The sequence below is a fragment of the Rhinichthys klamathensis genome, unplaced genomic scaffold (genome assembly GCF_029890125.1).
Source record: "Rhinichthys klamathensis goyatoka isolate OS25496 unplaced genomic scaffold, OSU_Roscu_1.1 h1tg000098l_1, whole genome shotgun sequence".
NCBI classification, from domain to species: Eukaryota; Metazoa; Chordata; class Actinopteri; order Cypriniformes; family Leuciscidae; genus Rhinichthys; species Rhinichthys klamathensis.
In genome coordinates this window covers 4,568,413-4,583,495 of record NW_026606637.1, presented here as the reverse complement: position 1 = coordinate 4,583,495, position 15,083 = coordinate 4,568,413, and the positions used below count along the sequence as shown (strand labels likewise).

The window sequence follows — 15,083 nt, the reverse complement described above, 5'->3', positions numbered from 1 at the left end:
AAGCAGAGCTCAGGAGCCTGGATGAGAGCTACGGCGCACAGTTTGACCTGGGCAGGCTCAGAGCTGAGCTCAAAGTGATGTACAGCATGACAAACTTTCAGGGAAAGAGTCCAAGTGACCTACTGACATTTCTGAGGAGCACGGGGCTTGCAGTCAGCAGGTCACAGCTGTATGCCCTCACCTGCTTGATCGTGACCATTCCAGTGTCCACCGCATCAGTTGAGCGATCTTTCTCAGCTCTCAAGCGCATCAAAACGTATTCACGGAATACAACCGGACAAACACGACTCTCTTTACTGGCATCTATTGCCATAGAGAAGGAGCTGCTCATTCATCTTAAGCAGGAAGCACAACTGCATGATGAGGTCATTGAACGTTTCATCAGAAAGGATCGGAGGATGGACTTCATTTATAAGTAGGCCTAATGGGTGAGTGTCTCACTGTATAGGAGAGATACAGCTATTGTGGTATTTTATACAGAATTTTTGTTAGTTTTAACTGATTGGTATTGCTGGAGGTGGTGATGCTGTGTTGATGTTCCTGTGTTGAAGAAATATTCCTTGTGTGTGTGAATGAGTACAGGAATGAGTAAAGGAACGAGCAGGAATGAGTAAAGAGTTTTGACTTTGAACACAAGCCCTTTGATGACAAATGTAATTGACGTTTTAAAATAATTAATTGTTGAAAAATGACAACTGAATAAAAATGACAATTCAATAAATGTTTTGTGGATAAAACGGTGTTTGTTTTGCTTAATTGATTAATGTCACTTAAAAGGTTATTAAACAGTTTTTACTCCTATTTTATAATTATATGGTGAGTGTTTGATCAAACATAGCCTATATATATATATATATACAGTGTAACGCGTTACAAAAGTGATACATTACAGTAACATATTACTTTTTGCTGTAACGCAGTAGTGTAAGGCATTACAAATCAATTTTCAGTAATATTTTATTCGTTACATGTTCAGTAAGGCTTGCGTTACAACAGACTTTTAGTTTTAATTGTAAAACAAACAAAAAAACATAACGAGACATAACGAATGAAAAATGCAAGTAGCCTACCGGTTCGTGGTCAGTCAATAGCCGCGTGTGGTGTCCAAATTTGTAAATATTAAGACTAAATGGCAGCGTCTGATATATTTGTATAGCGATTTTTTTTTTTTACAGGAGTGCCATGAAGCATGATTTCGGCCTCTGTGCGCGTGCTGGCCAGTGGAAAAGCGGCTAATGGGTGAAGATGGCATGAAGAAGACTATACATTCGCGAGATGGACGTATGCGCATTAGGCTATTCGTTCTGTGTTTTCTTTCTAAACAGTTAGGCTATGTTTAGGTGGTATTTTTCATGTTTTCATCACGCAATCATGTTTTTGATGCGGTGGTGACGCGTTCATGTAACATGTAAGGTTGGCGGCGGCGCTGCCGATAAAGCACCCAAAAGCTGTCACAAAGAACCTGCAAAAGCAATGATTATGAATATGTCAAATATAGCAAGGAGACATTTTTAATTGTTTATTAATAAAGATGAAGTTGACTATGCTGACTCGCGATCTTCGCAGTAGGCTAGTGAGTGCGTCAGAGAGAAATGCACATTTCATTTTTAATAAGCAGAGAGCAGTCTATTTTCTTTCGTTTTGAATTGTTCTGTTTACAAGTAGACATTTCAATATAGATATGGTCTGTGGAGTAGGCTATACGCTGAGTTTCGGTAGGCTATAGGCTATTTATGAGACGCGCTCCAGTTCACACGCCGGCGCCTCTGTGTTGTGATTAGTGACTATCTATAATTGTCTGCTTGTACTTCTTATTTATTAAATCCAGGCAATTGGTTGATGAAACATTGATTAAAATTAAGAGAAAATTAATACAAAATGAAATTCACTTTAAAGAAAGGCTTTGTCTTCTGTTTGAGGTCTCTGTGAAAGTTTTAAAGCAGTCTTTCAGTGCCGCTTCAGAGCGGTCGCGTCCGAGAACTGACACCTTTGTAACATTGTTTTTTCCTCATAAAAAGCGTTATTTCTCCCGACACAAACTTCGAGACCACTACGCCTTACTCGGTCAGTCTCGCAGGCACTCATTCCAGTTCCACAGTACAAAAATAACTATGGTCAGAAATCGTTTTTCTATACTTACACTAAAATTTGGAATGACATTCCTTATCAAATTCGAACATTATCGTCCTTCGCATATTTCAAAAAGTCATACAAACAGTTTCTTCTGACTAGTCAAACTTGTACACATTGATTGCTCATGTACTGTTTTTAGTCTTGTTTTTCCGTATTTTATGTTTTGTTTATATCTATCTAGTCAATAACAATGTCTTGTATACATGTGCTGAAATTCTGTTTATTGTTTTATGTTGCTGCAGAACAGGAACCTGCTGTAAACCAGTTTTTAAACTGAGCCAGGCCCGTTTTACTGTAACTATACTGTTGCTGTTGAATTTTCCTGTATAATAAATTAAATGAAATGAAATGCGAAAACGAAAAATAAAATAAAATTAATATTTTATGTTCTCTGGAGAGCCAACTATTCCTCATCCGATTTGCTGAAACATTTTGCAAAAACATTTGCTGTAAAATTATAAAAATAACATTACTTTAGTTTGTATGTAATTTAAATGAAAGTACAAAATTAGTGTGACTTAGTGTCAGGAGACATTTTTATCTTTAAAATAATAATTTAATTCGTTTAATTTCATTTAACTGATCCACTATAAGCCCTAAAAAAAGTCGCGGTGGTGATGAAATGGATGAGCAAGAAATAGACAAACGATCTCTTTTCTGATATCTTCATGTTTTCTTGTAAATGGTCTGAAGAGCGAATTTTATCCTCCACAAGGGCAAGATATTTAGGCTATGCTTGATTTTGCGCTGCCAGAGAAAGCGATACTAAAATCACGCCCGTGTGTGAAACGTGCTTTACAAATAAACTTGTTACTGAAGGCCCTGACTGAAACCCCACGGTACGCTACTGGTTAAAGTCCCACTCCGATCATATTTTGAGCTATTTTTAAACATTGCCAGTGGTCTTTAAATTATGATTATGCCATTTTTAGCCAGAATCACAAAACCTGTGCCGTTTTCTGGGACTTCGCTTCAGCAGAGCGGCAGTAGCTCATTAGCAATTCGCCTCTGCGTTGTGGGCGGAGCTGTTGGCACGGAGACGACCCTCCCCCTGCCCGTTGCTGAGAGCTCTGTCTCTCCCGCTAGCTTACATCCCCAATACCGGTGGGGCAACAGTATTATATACACGTTAATTATTATTATCCGAAGTTAATCAAAGTTATCACCGATCACTATTTCACTCCAAGACGTCGCGTGTGGAGACGCCCAGTGGAGTTACTACGTCACAACTCCAGTCGATTTTAGCCAGCATTTTATCGTCTGCTACTGATTCACAGCCATTGGAATGTAGAAATACTCAGAAATACAACTTTGAGCTGATTTTTCTCAAGATATGTCCTCTAACATCAGAAAAATGCCACAAGAACATGTTAACACCTAGAAAAACATTATTTTCATCGGAGTGGGTCTTTAAAGGTTCTCTAAGCGATCCTGGGTGACGTCACTTCTTGTTGACGTTCGAACTATAGGCCTTTATCGCATCACAATAGAACGCCCTAAGTAGCCGTCAAAAATAGCTGAAGCAGTGTACTGCGTCTTCCGGTTATTGCGTTCGAAATGGCTGCCTGTAATCGCTGGACAACCTCGCTCTCGCATCTCCCAAAAGTTGGCCAAGACGATGTGGTGCGACTCGTGAATGAACACTCAAAGGTAAAATCATCCAAGTTGGAGAAAGGATACAAGTTCTTCTATGAGAATTTTGTCTTCAATTATAGAGGTAAGTAGCTTGAATTCTGTTCAGTTGGCGAGTTATCTGGTAACAAGTAACCACCGGAAGTGCGAGTACACTGCTTGGCGATTTCGAACGTTCCAAACCAGGAAATGCAATAAAGGCCTATTGTCAAACAAAACGGAGGCTAGCTAGACCCTCCCTCCTCCGCATCTCGTCTCCTCCCCCTCCCTTCCGTGTTTCCTGAAACAGTTGTGAACTGTAATACTCTATAAATGAACATTCAAATTCATAACAAACAGTGAATGATAACAATCATTCACATAAATTGTCGCCCTACCTACTATTAATTTGATTGATCATTTACAATACATATTGATCGCTAGCTGCTACAAACATATGTTGTATTCACCAAAGTTAACGCTGACAGCATAGTTCTAGCTAATTATATCCTTGTGTGGGTTTGGCGAACATAAGCGTCAATTTAGAACAAAAAAAAAAGAATTTAACGATACCCACCTGTCCAGCAAAAACAAGGTCGGACTGGAAGCCCTTCTGCCGGCGGAGTTCTCGCCATCTTTCGAATGCTTTACCGATGTAAATTCGGTACTTCGCGCGTACTTTTTCCTTTTCCCTCTTCTTTGTAAGTTGATCATCGGAACGTCGTCCATTTGGTCGTTTGTCGGCCATTATTCAAACTTCCCTCTTGATGCTTCTCTCTCCTTCACACACCCCCTTCATGTGCACGCGCACTAACACCCCAGACCCACCCTCAAATACTTCTTGCCAGTGATTGGCTGGAACACTATTTGTTATGTTTCGTGGAGCGGGTCGCCGCAGTGTGTTTTTGTTGCCGTTTGTGGAGCCATGTGGTGTCTACAGAGACCACGTTTTTTTACAGTGTGTTCAGGGGACAGGCAGCTAGCGGATAGTGAGGAGACGTTTGCTGTATGTGACAAAAACTGTTTTGGACTAAAAAACGCGTGACATCGCTTAGAGCACCTTTAAAATAACCAGAGATACTTGAGGACTGTGATAGGTGGTTAGGACTGTTTTTAACAGGATAGTCACCTTTATTTGACAGTTATGAGACAGGAAATCATGGGAGAGAGAGAGAGGATGTGACATGCGGCAAAGGACCGGGATTCGAACCATGGTCGGCTGCGTACATATACGCATTAAACTTTGCTATGCCATGGCCACCCCACACTATAGCTTTGTGTCCCATCTTGGCCACCCCCCAAAAAATGTCCTGGATACGCCACTGGTGAGTGTATATAATAACATATGTCCCCTACCTCACCCACACACACACACACACAAACAATTAATCACAAATGATGCAAAAATATGTTGAAATATTTATTAGTAAATTGTAGGTTTTTCCTGTGCACACGGGCATGACAAAAATGGCAACATTCTTTCAAATTAAAATGCTTTTCTTTAAACTCATGTACACTTAATTTTGATACTTTATTTTCCATCTTTACAAACTGTGAATTTAGTATTTTATCTAATATACGATAAGGATATGAAATATGGCTACTGCATGACAGAAATTACATTACTATCACAGAACATATAATGGATGTATTATGACACCTAGTGCATTTGTAGAGGAGTACACTGGAGTACTGAAAAAATGTTACTGACATACTTAAAAAAAATTATGGTAACAATGTTATACATAATATTTTTGAGTAGTTAAGGCTCGATTTCTTTCATGGAATCTACCTAAATACATGTAAAATAAAATACCCTAAATTATTTAGTCTATGACGCAATGAATTTAATATTTTTAGTGAAATATGCTTTTTGATTTTAAGTTGATGTTCTAAAGTGTGTGAATTAGAGTGAATGGAAAAGTTCCTGCTCCTGTTTATATTTGACTGAGTTATATTGTATTATTAAAAGTCTATTTACTGCTGTCACAGCACAGAATCAAACTTGTTACTGCACAGACATTGCAGCAAAGTTTTTACTTTATGATCAAGGGAACATGTTTCAGTGTCATTACATGCAGTTATTCACAACCATAAGCCCTACTCTTCTGCACAATGGTAACGATCAAAACTAAAAACAAAATAGAAACTCTTTCAAATGTCAAACATAACTTCCTCTCCATTTCAAGACATGTGCAAAGCATGCTGGGAACTAACAATGGTGTCTCTAAATAAAACCGCATAATTGAACTAATTCTCTTAAAATAAATAAGGAGCCATTTTTCCTTAATTTTATCAGCACAATCGGTTCCTCAATTCAAGCCTCAAAATTGTGTTTCCTTAAAATAATTAGGAAAATGTCTCTTGATTTTATTAGTGAATTGTTCTCAATATTTTCTATAGAACACTGAACCACAATTTTCTTAATGAAATATACACAATATTTTTAATAAAGACCCATGATTCATTTTTACAGTGATATGTCAGACATTTAGACATGCTGCTCAAGTGAATCTCTGACAAATGTTCTGATGCCATGAACAATCTTTATTTTTTTTATATATAACAAATGCAAAGAATAATTTCCTTTAAACCTTAGTGTGTGCGAAGCAATAGCACAATTTGCATAAAGAGTAATTGTTTCAAATGAAAAAAACAGGTATTATTTCTATTACAAGTCCATTATTAAACATGTTTTGCACTGACATACATTCAAACAGGGTAGGCCTATGTATTTTAATAAACATTATTTTCACTGTCACAAATAAAACCATTTCCTGAGTGTCAATGTTCACATTTGATTTTTGTTTCATAAAACAAAAACAAAAAAAAACTTCTTTGCCTCACACTGACCATGTCGCTATCTCACTCTCTTACTTGTACTTTAGTTTCAACCCTCACCTTGAATTAATTTAGACTAGCTGATCGTTTAATTGATATACAGCGACACCTAGTGGCTATTATCCAAAACACAACAAATCAAACACCATTTGTCATTAGAGTCTACATATAAGATTATTTTTGTTATAGCATTATCTTCTCAGCTAATTTCATGGATATTCTCCTCAACAGAAGAAGATACGACTTTGCCATCCACGATCTCCTCCACAATGACCTTCACTCTGCGCTGGAGGTGAGGGTTATGCTCTGTAAGGGTTCAAAAGACACATTTATTACTAGTTCCATTCATTTCTGCTCCATGTTGACTGAATGAAGGGACCAACATAAATAGTGGGGCCAACATAAATACCAACATTAATTTCACTCACCTTCCTCTTCCTTTATCTCCATTGTTTTGGTCACTGTTTCTGTCTCTGTCATGGAGGTTTTAGTCATGGAAGACTCAGACGTGCTTATGACGGTCCTACAGAACACAACGATACACCATGGGTCTCATAGCTGATACAGAACAACTGAACTGACATTCACAGCAAGGCACATATCTGAACAGAGCAAATTTAAATAAATCTGTCCTACGTACGTTTGAGCTTCTCCTCCCAGCAGCCTCCTGTATTCAGCGATCTCCATCTCCAGCCTCATCTTGATGTCCAGCAGCAGATTGTACTCGGAAGCCTGTTGTCGGATGTTGGCATTGAGTCTCTGTAGCTCGTCCTGCAGGTGGTCTATTTGCAACTGCAGCTGACTCAGCTGGACAGTATAGCGTACGCCCACATCAGCCAAACTCTGCTCCAGGTTTTGTTTCTGGAGAAAATGATTGAACATCGCATGGGGAGATTACTCAAGGGGAAAGGGCCTATATTATAAACCATGTTAAGTGGTTGAAATGTTTTTTTAAAGCTACTTTTATTGATTAGTATATTGAGAGAGAGGGGACAGGAAATGATTCAGAGTAACAGCACAATTGTGATTGTCAAAATGCTTTTATGTCGTTCAACAAACAAGAAATGAACACCGAGCAACTAACATTTTAGACACAATATTGCCACAGCAGAATGATCAATGAAGCAACACACGACAATGAATTTACCTACTGTTTTTGAACAGATCGATTGAATGAATCAATAAATACAGTGGCTGTGTTTGAAATTGCATATTGTCACTACTTTTGCTTTGAAACTTACTTTGCAACCGTTTAAAGTTATTCTATAATATGAAAATGAGCATTATGAATGAAACGCTGTCACAGTGTCACTGTCACTTGATCTACTGTCCCAGCATCAGTTATGTCGCCTCATGAGATAAAGTATTCATCAGAAGCCCACTTCCAAATCTTGCAGAAGTAATTCATCCAGGTACTTTTCGCCTACTGTTTTATGAATACTGAATTCAGAGTTCAGACATACTACTTGTCTCACATACTGTTTTCTACCTATGTTGTAGGGAAGTCCTAAGTAGGCAGATCAATGCTACGGTTTGGTGGATTTTGGACTGAACAGGTTTGTTGATAAAAACTTTTAAATTCAACTATTTTTAGATCTGTCAACACACTGGTGAAGTTCAGGCTAGTATAACCTTATAATTTTGACCAAACATTTCAAATTTCACTTTTACATTCTATGAAGTTTGTCCACCCTGTAACATGACATTTTTGCAATGGTTACAACGGTGAATGTGGACGTTTTTGGGTGGACGTTTAAGCCCATTATTAGCTAGAAAGGAACAACATGCTAGCAGAAGATTTACATTTAGGAAGAATTTTAATAGATATAAAATATATTTGAAACACAAACAAACATTGTCATCCAGTATAAATAGACACGTATGGGTATGTTTTTTTTTTTTTACACTATTAGATAAGTCTTCTAAAAAACGAGGAAAATAGAGAAAAGTTTATGACTGATTCTTACTTTGTTCTTGAAGTTGCTTTACCTCCAAGGAAATGCCAGTCATGGGATTTGGGGCATAAGCTAAAGAATTTAAAGGCCAAATAGCACCAATGTAACAGGGTGAACTGAAGTTTGAGGGACATAAACTCATTTTATGGATTTACAGATAAAAAAAATATGTAATCAATTTTGTGTTTATATTTTATGTCAACGAGAATACTAAACACTAAAAATGGCACACTTAGTTATTTCTATTTATGTAACCTTTATTTCAAAGTGAAGTTGAGAAAACATGAAACATGGGACAAGTTTTTATTATTATTACTAATCATTATGAATTTGTGTTAATTGGGGTACATGATCATCTATGCATGAAAACCATGTGGTAGGAAAGTTGATTAACATTTTATGTAAAATATGCAGTATTGTTTAATGGGGACATAAAATTCTACAAACTATAGGATTGAACAAGGCATGTCCAGACACAGGGAGTCACTTGTTTCTTTCCGGAATTAATCAGTGTTTTTGTAATCATTTAAATGATTCAATGACTCATTCATAAAATGGTCAATGAAATGTCTGGATTTCGCTCACAAAATTAGGTGCAGTCACAATTTGGGCAAAATTTTATGGCTAGAAAAAGTCAAGTGTCTATTGTTAGTAGTGTAGCAATGTATAAAGCAAAGCTCACACAGAATTTGCTTTTTACGCTTTCCAGACAGAAATGCAGCAAAAAAGTGCTGTCAGCTGAAACCGGGAACACTTCCCACAAATCCTGATGTACTTGTTACATCATAAGAAGGATGGCGTCTACGCTAATATTAGTCACTCTGTCTTTCACGAGGTTTACCGCAGTCCGCCGGATCCAGGCCGTATCCGGATCTGATGAAGGACCTGCGCCCGGACACGACGACAACGCAGTCCTGAAGTGTCAACTCTCTCCCCTGTGAAGGCCTCCTTCCCTTCCCTTTACCTCTGTACAGATAAAACGTTGTCGGGATAATTCCGGTTCACGTGGCTACGCGGAAGCGATAAAACATTCTGTATTAAATTTTTATACATTTTTCAAGGCTTGTACCTTGGAACCTATTTCATGGTTTGCGTTCTCGAGCCTCCATGCACTGTTGTTGTGCAAATGAGCTACAAATGAACTAATGATCTTTGTGACGGAAGTGAATCAATCAAAACTAACTTTAGCTGGAAAATAACTTTATTCTAGAGCTGCTGTAAAGCCAAAACAATCTCTGTTACTTTAATTTCATATGATCACTGTAAAGCTGCTTTGAAACAATCTATATTGTTAAAAGCGCTATATAAATGAAGGTGACTTGACTTGACATAGGCCTACTGTTGTTTGGTGACAACATCCTTTCATTTTAATAGAAATCTACGCGATCGGGAATTTTGTGTTAGGGCAAAAGACATGCAGATTTTGCATCTGGTTCACTTAGTCAATTCGCTGAGTTGACCATCAGAAAGCTGTTTGATTTGACACGGACAAGTGGAGTGATACAAATAGTGAGAAGTGCACAGTGCTGCTGGACTGTTATATATCAGGGCTTGGAACGCTGAACGCTGCTCAGCCAATCACATTCGAAGACCAGAACTAACTGTTGTATCATGAAAAATAAGCAGAGATCTTCTGCCAGAGAAAGGGAGATAGTCCTCACTGCAGAACATGAAATCCAGGGGGAGGAGTTGGATCCAGATCCAACTCCTCCCACCTTACATATACCTAAACTACCCATCTCCACCCCCTGATCCCTAACCCCACCCCTAATCCTACCCATCTCCATCCCTTGGATCTGGATCCAACTCCGCCCCCTGGATCTCGTGTACTGCAATGAGGTGCTACTGGAGAAAAGTACGGCTTAAGAAAGAGCAAGAGCAAGATTATACCATTGTGAGAGCCCCCTGTACTTCTATCTCCAGGCTCTGGAATGTTCTCTTCACATCAGTGAGCTCAGTCTGAGATGTCTTGACTTCAGTATAGCTGGTGGTCACCTGAGTCTGCAACCCCTCTGCCTAAATATTGAAACCAAGAAATTAATGAGGAATACATGACACAAAAAAAAAAGAAAATAGGTAGTGGTCAGTTGGACTCTAAAATTGCCTACTGTGTGTGGCTACATTTCAGTTCATCACTATTGTATTACTGCAGACTGAACTGATGACCCAAGGCGAACTCATGAGACAATGTAACTAATTTACATTAGAATTGATGGCCAATTTGAATGAATTTATACAATTCGAGTCATATGAAAATGTATGATCTGCATAAATATTAGCATAAAGGTCCACCTGTAACCCCACTCCTAACCCTCAAGACGGGTGTAAGCAGATTGTACGAAAACATTTGAATGCAAGCATATAAAAACATACAAATTTGGACTAATTTGCAAATAGGTTTGAATTGCTATGAGAGTGTGTTGGATAATCTTAGGACATCTAATAGACTGAATTAAAATACCTTTGCCTTAGCAGTTCCTGCCCATACAATTTACTAAGCCAGACAAAAACAAAATATGTCAACAGATTTGACAGCTGAAAGACTTTAACGATTACTTGAATATCGCAATCACATTCCTACTGACAATACAATCAATTGTTCTAAAGCATATCAGACAGCTGGCATCTCAATCATTATTTGAGGATTTATTTATTTTTATTTTTAAAGCAACGAGACAATGAATTACATTGCATGTTAAAATCTTTTAATAAAGTTCACCCGCCTCTGCTAGGGCATGTTGTTTTCTTGCAGAGGAAGACTTGTGTTACTGGCTCACCTTGCTCTGGAACCATCTTTCAGCCTCCCTGCGATTTTTCTCAATAAGCATCTCATACTGAGCTCTCATCTCCTGCAACTCCTTATCAAGATCTGGCTGAGCTGCACAGTCCATCTCCACGTTCACAGAGCCGCTTTGCCTCTCTCGCAACAAATGAAGATCCTGTGGAGAAAGAAGAGGAGGGAAAGAGCAGTTAGTCTTTCAAAAATCCCTTGTGAAATAATTCAAGACCAAATGATTGCAGTGAAATGGTAAGCTGACCTCCTCGTGGCTCTTCTTCATGTACAGCAACTCCTCTTTCAGTCCAGTTAGCTGGTTATCCAGGTCTCCAATGGACAGCTTCATCTCTCCCAGAATCCCTCGCAGTCGAGCCGAATCTGCTTCCACAACTGAACGCAAGTTCAGTTCAGTCTCATACCTGCCACAGCCAAGGAGTAATCATATGCTAGTTTAAGATCATATCCCAGACCGCAACATAGTGTCGGCCCAGATCCGGCCCACATCTGGTACATGTGGATTCGGTTTCACTTTATTTAGTTGGTCCCTTTAACAAAATCTGTTGACTATAAGTAACGTTGCACGTACATGTTTACTAACTCTGATTAGAGTGTTAGTAGAGTATTAGTAGACTGGTAGGGTTAGCGTTACAGTAAGGCAAGGCAAGTTTATTTATATAGCACATTTCATACACAATGGTAATTCAAAGTGCTTTACATAGGAGAAAATAAAATAATCAAAACAAATAAGAATAATTAAAACAGTTTAGAATAAAAAAATAAAATAAAGTACAGTAAAAACAAGGGTAAGTTGAAATGAATTTGTAAAGTTACTTATAGTCTGTAGAATGTCTGTCGGAGGGCCATCACAATAAAGAGTTAGGAGATATTAAGCAGACAGTCGACTAATACTCTAATGAGAGTTAGTTGACATAGTTGCAAAGTTACTAATAGCTACAACGCAGAATGTTCAAAAAAGGGAACATCAAAATAAAGTGTTACCGTGGATTCCACACGTTCCAGATGTGGGCCGGATCTGGGCCGATACTATGCTGCTGTCTGGGATGCTATTTCAACCAACAGTAAACATTCAATACTAAATGCAAGATTGCTTTACACATCACATACTTCAAGTGGAAATCTTCAGTGGCGAGCTTGGTGTTGCCCAGCTTCAGACGGAGCTTTGCGTTCTCCATAAAACGACTGTGAATCTTTCAAGGACAAATGAGAATGAGTGGTTAATCTAGGGATGTTAGTCTTTCAATGAGCATAATAACTAACTATCTGGATGAATTAAAAAAGAGAAAAAATGACTTTAGCTGAAATGAAACTAGATTTTAGGTTTTGTTAACAGCTAGAAACTGATGTTAAACAGCTCTGAACAGGACTGCCCTGTTGTATTTGTGATATTTGAAACACAAAACATGGCATAATGGCATAAGGTGAGGCAGGGATCATCTCATGCCATTTTGGTTATTTCAGGGGTGTGATCTTTCTGATGAGTGACAGCAGCTCTACCTGTATGCTGAGCTCAGAAATGGTTGTCAAATAACCACTCATGTTTTTGCTCTGCATCGGGCTCTTGTTGTCATAAAACTCCTTAATTTGCAGCTCGAGTTTCTTGTTGGCCTGCTCCAAAGAGCGCACCTAAAACACAAAACGTGCACAATAATTAAAGACAAAGATAATTAGACAAAGTCCAAAACACAAAGCTTTCGCTCAAGGTAGAATGTCGCAGTTTTTAATGTTCAATCTTGCATCTTTCGATTTGAGGAATTATTTAGAATTGATTTAGAATTAGAGAATTAAAGTTTTATCTTAAATAGGCCTAAATATGTAGAGTGAAACCATTATTACTGATTATATCCTCATGGGACGCAGGAATAGACACTGTAGTGGACATTATATTTTAGTGAATTTCTCTGACAGTATACATGTCCTGTAAAGAGGACATCCAGGGCTTTTCAGAGATACCAAATGTGTGGTGGTTTCACAACATTAATTTAGTGATCGAATTCAGCACTCTTATATGATACTATTTTGTAATTATCATTTAAATTTGAGTTATTTTCTAACTGTTTGTCATAAATCAACATCTCAGGGTTTCTAATCAAAATATGTCTTTCTGTCACAAAACAGGGCATTGATTTCATACATGTCCGGACACCTGGACTTAAAGCATGTTTATCAGGCATTTTGGGACACAGAAATATTAGATATTATTATGAGAATGTTGCCAATTATTACTCCCATTTTTACACTTTTTTTTTCATTACATGTAGCCCCAAGAATGCATTAATATGCAAATTAGATACAGTGAATAGATACATTGTGTTGAATGGATTTTACCCACAAATTGCATAAAGTAAAATGGTATATCAATTAATTCCCTTATATCTTTCATAACACAGCTGAGAATATAATTTTTCAAAAAAGTGTTTTTCCATTTGTTGCTTATGCTCTAAACAATGTACTTTTTTGTTCTGGGTCTCAGGTGGATATGAAAATAAAACAATAACTCCACATACAGTAACCCAAATGCATTCCAGTGTTACTAAATAGTCAAATTAACAGCTAAACAATATACTGTTAAAAAATTTTCTAAAAAAGAAAAAAGAATGCATTGAAATGACAAAAAAAGAAGAATATGTTTAATAATTGTTACTTTTAATTAATGCATATTCTGATAATGTGCATATTATAGTAATGTGAATATACAATGTTATAAAAAAATTTTTTATGATTTATGATTTTTGGGATTCTGGCCAGAATTTAACAAGTAAAATAGTTCAAAATATAATTAATATATAACTTTGACAATGACTAGTATTTTAATATACAGTATTATATTAAAATATATATTAAACATATATATTAAACATATATATATATATATATATATATATATAATTATTATTATTATTATTTATTTTATTTATTTTTTACAAATATGTGTTTTATAAAGCATTCCTCAGAATTCATTAGGAAAAGATAAGATTCAATTGTCTTCATGTCATTTCTGTTACATTTTCAAGTTAACCAATAGAAGGTATGTTACCCGCTCCAGGTAAGATGCCAGTCGGTCATTGAGGTTCTGCATGGTCTGCTTCTCGTTGGGATACAGCTGAACCTCATTAACAGCCGTCGTCAAGGATGAAGTGGACAAAGATCTGGAGAGGCGCGCACCGTAGCCCCCAGCGCTGCCATAGTTTTGTGCACCAAAAGACAAATTGACCATTGAACTCCCCAATCCGTTCATGACCAGTCCACCAGCGGAACCATGGCCAGCTGACCCGAACACACTCCGAGTGGTGAACGTCTTACTACTGCGACGGACCGACATGGCTAATTCAGAAGATCTGTGGATGGATGTCTGCCAATGTCGAAATTAAACATCTAAGCTAATTTCCACTAAAGACTGACTTATATAGCCCTGCTGCATCCCATGGTGTCAGGTTTCCAGTTCCAGTGAATAGGTGGAATGTGCCCAGACGCTTATTAAAACCATTGACTTCAAAAACCTGCTATCACACCCTTGACCTTCAAAACTATGTAAAATGATTTGTGGCTTAAAGAGATTATCTTTCTCATCTTTCTTCAACTGTTGTACTATTGTATAAACTGATTGTTTGTATTGGTCATGTGCCAGTCATAGGTAACAGTGTTTTTTTTCTAAAAGCTGTTACTTTTTCTTCTTTTAAATGCAACCATTAATTATACACATATATGTGACAGTATTAAAGAATAACTCAATTTCTCGTGTTTGTTTA

At 37.4% G+C, this 15,083-nt stretch overlaps 1 protein-coding gene and 2 long non-coding RNA genes across 3 annotated transcripts; 2 read left to right on the top strand and 1 right to left on the bottom strand.

Moving 5' to 3' along the window:
- Positions 1-3,968: 3,968 nt before the first annotated feature.
- On the top strand, positions 3,969-4,280 carry LOC130086578 (uncharacterized). The gene is made up of 2 exons (XR_008807232.1): positions 3,969-4,063; positions 4,233-4,280. It is a non-coding gene; the product is annotated as an uncharacterized LOC130086578 (long non-coding RNA).
- Positions 4,281-6,561: 2,281 nt separating this feature from the next.
- On the bottom strand, positions 6,562-14,718 carry krt99 (keratin 99). Its single transcript, XM_056252745.1, has 9 exons — positions 14,372-14,718; positions 12,832-12,960; positions 12,442-12,524; positions 11,579-11,735; positions 11,318-11,479; positions 10,431-10,556; positions 7,226-7,446; positions 7,014-7,108; positions 6,562-6,891 (listed from the first exon to the last, which is right to left on the bottom strand). Exons 1-9 carry the CDS (start codon positions 14,654-14,656, stop codon positions 6,785-6,787), a joined length of 1,365 nt encoding a protein of 454 aa, XP_056108720.1. The 5' UTR covers positions 14,657-14,718; the 3' UTR covers positions 6,562-6,784.
- LOC130086651 (uncharacterized) lies at positions 8,074-11,694 on the top strand. Its single transcript, XR_008807245.1, has 3 exons — positions 8,074-8,141; positions 11,293-11,509; positions 11,606-11,694. It is a non-coding gene; the product is annotated as an uncharacterized LOC130086651 (long non-coding RNA).
- Positions 14,719-15,083: the final 365 nt, after the last annotated feature.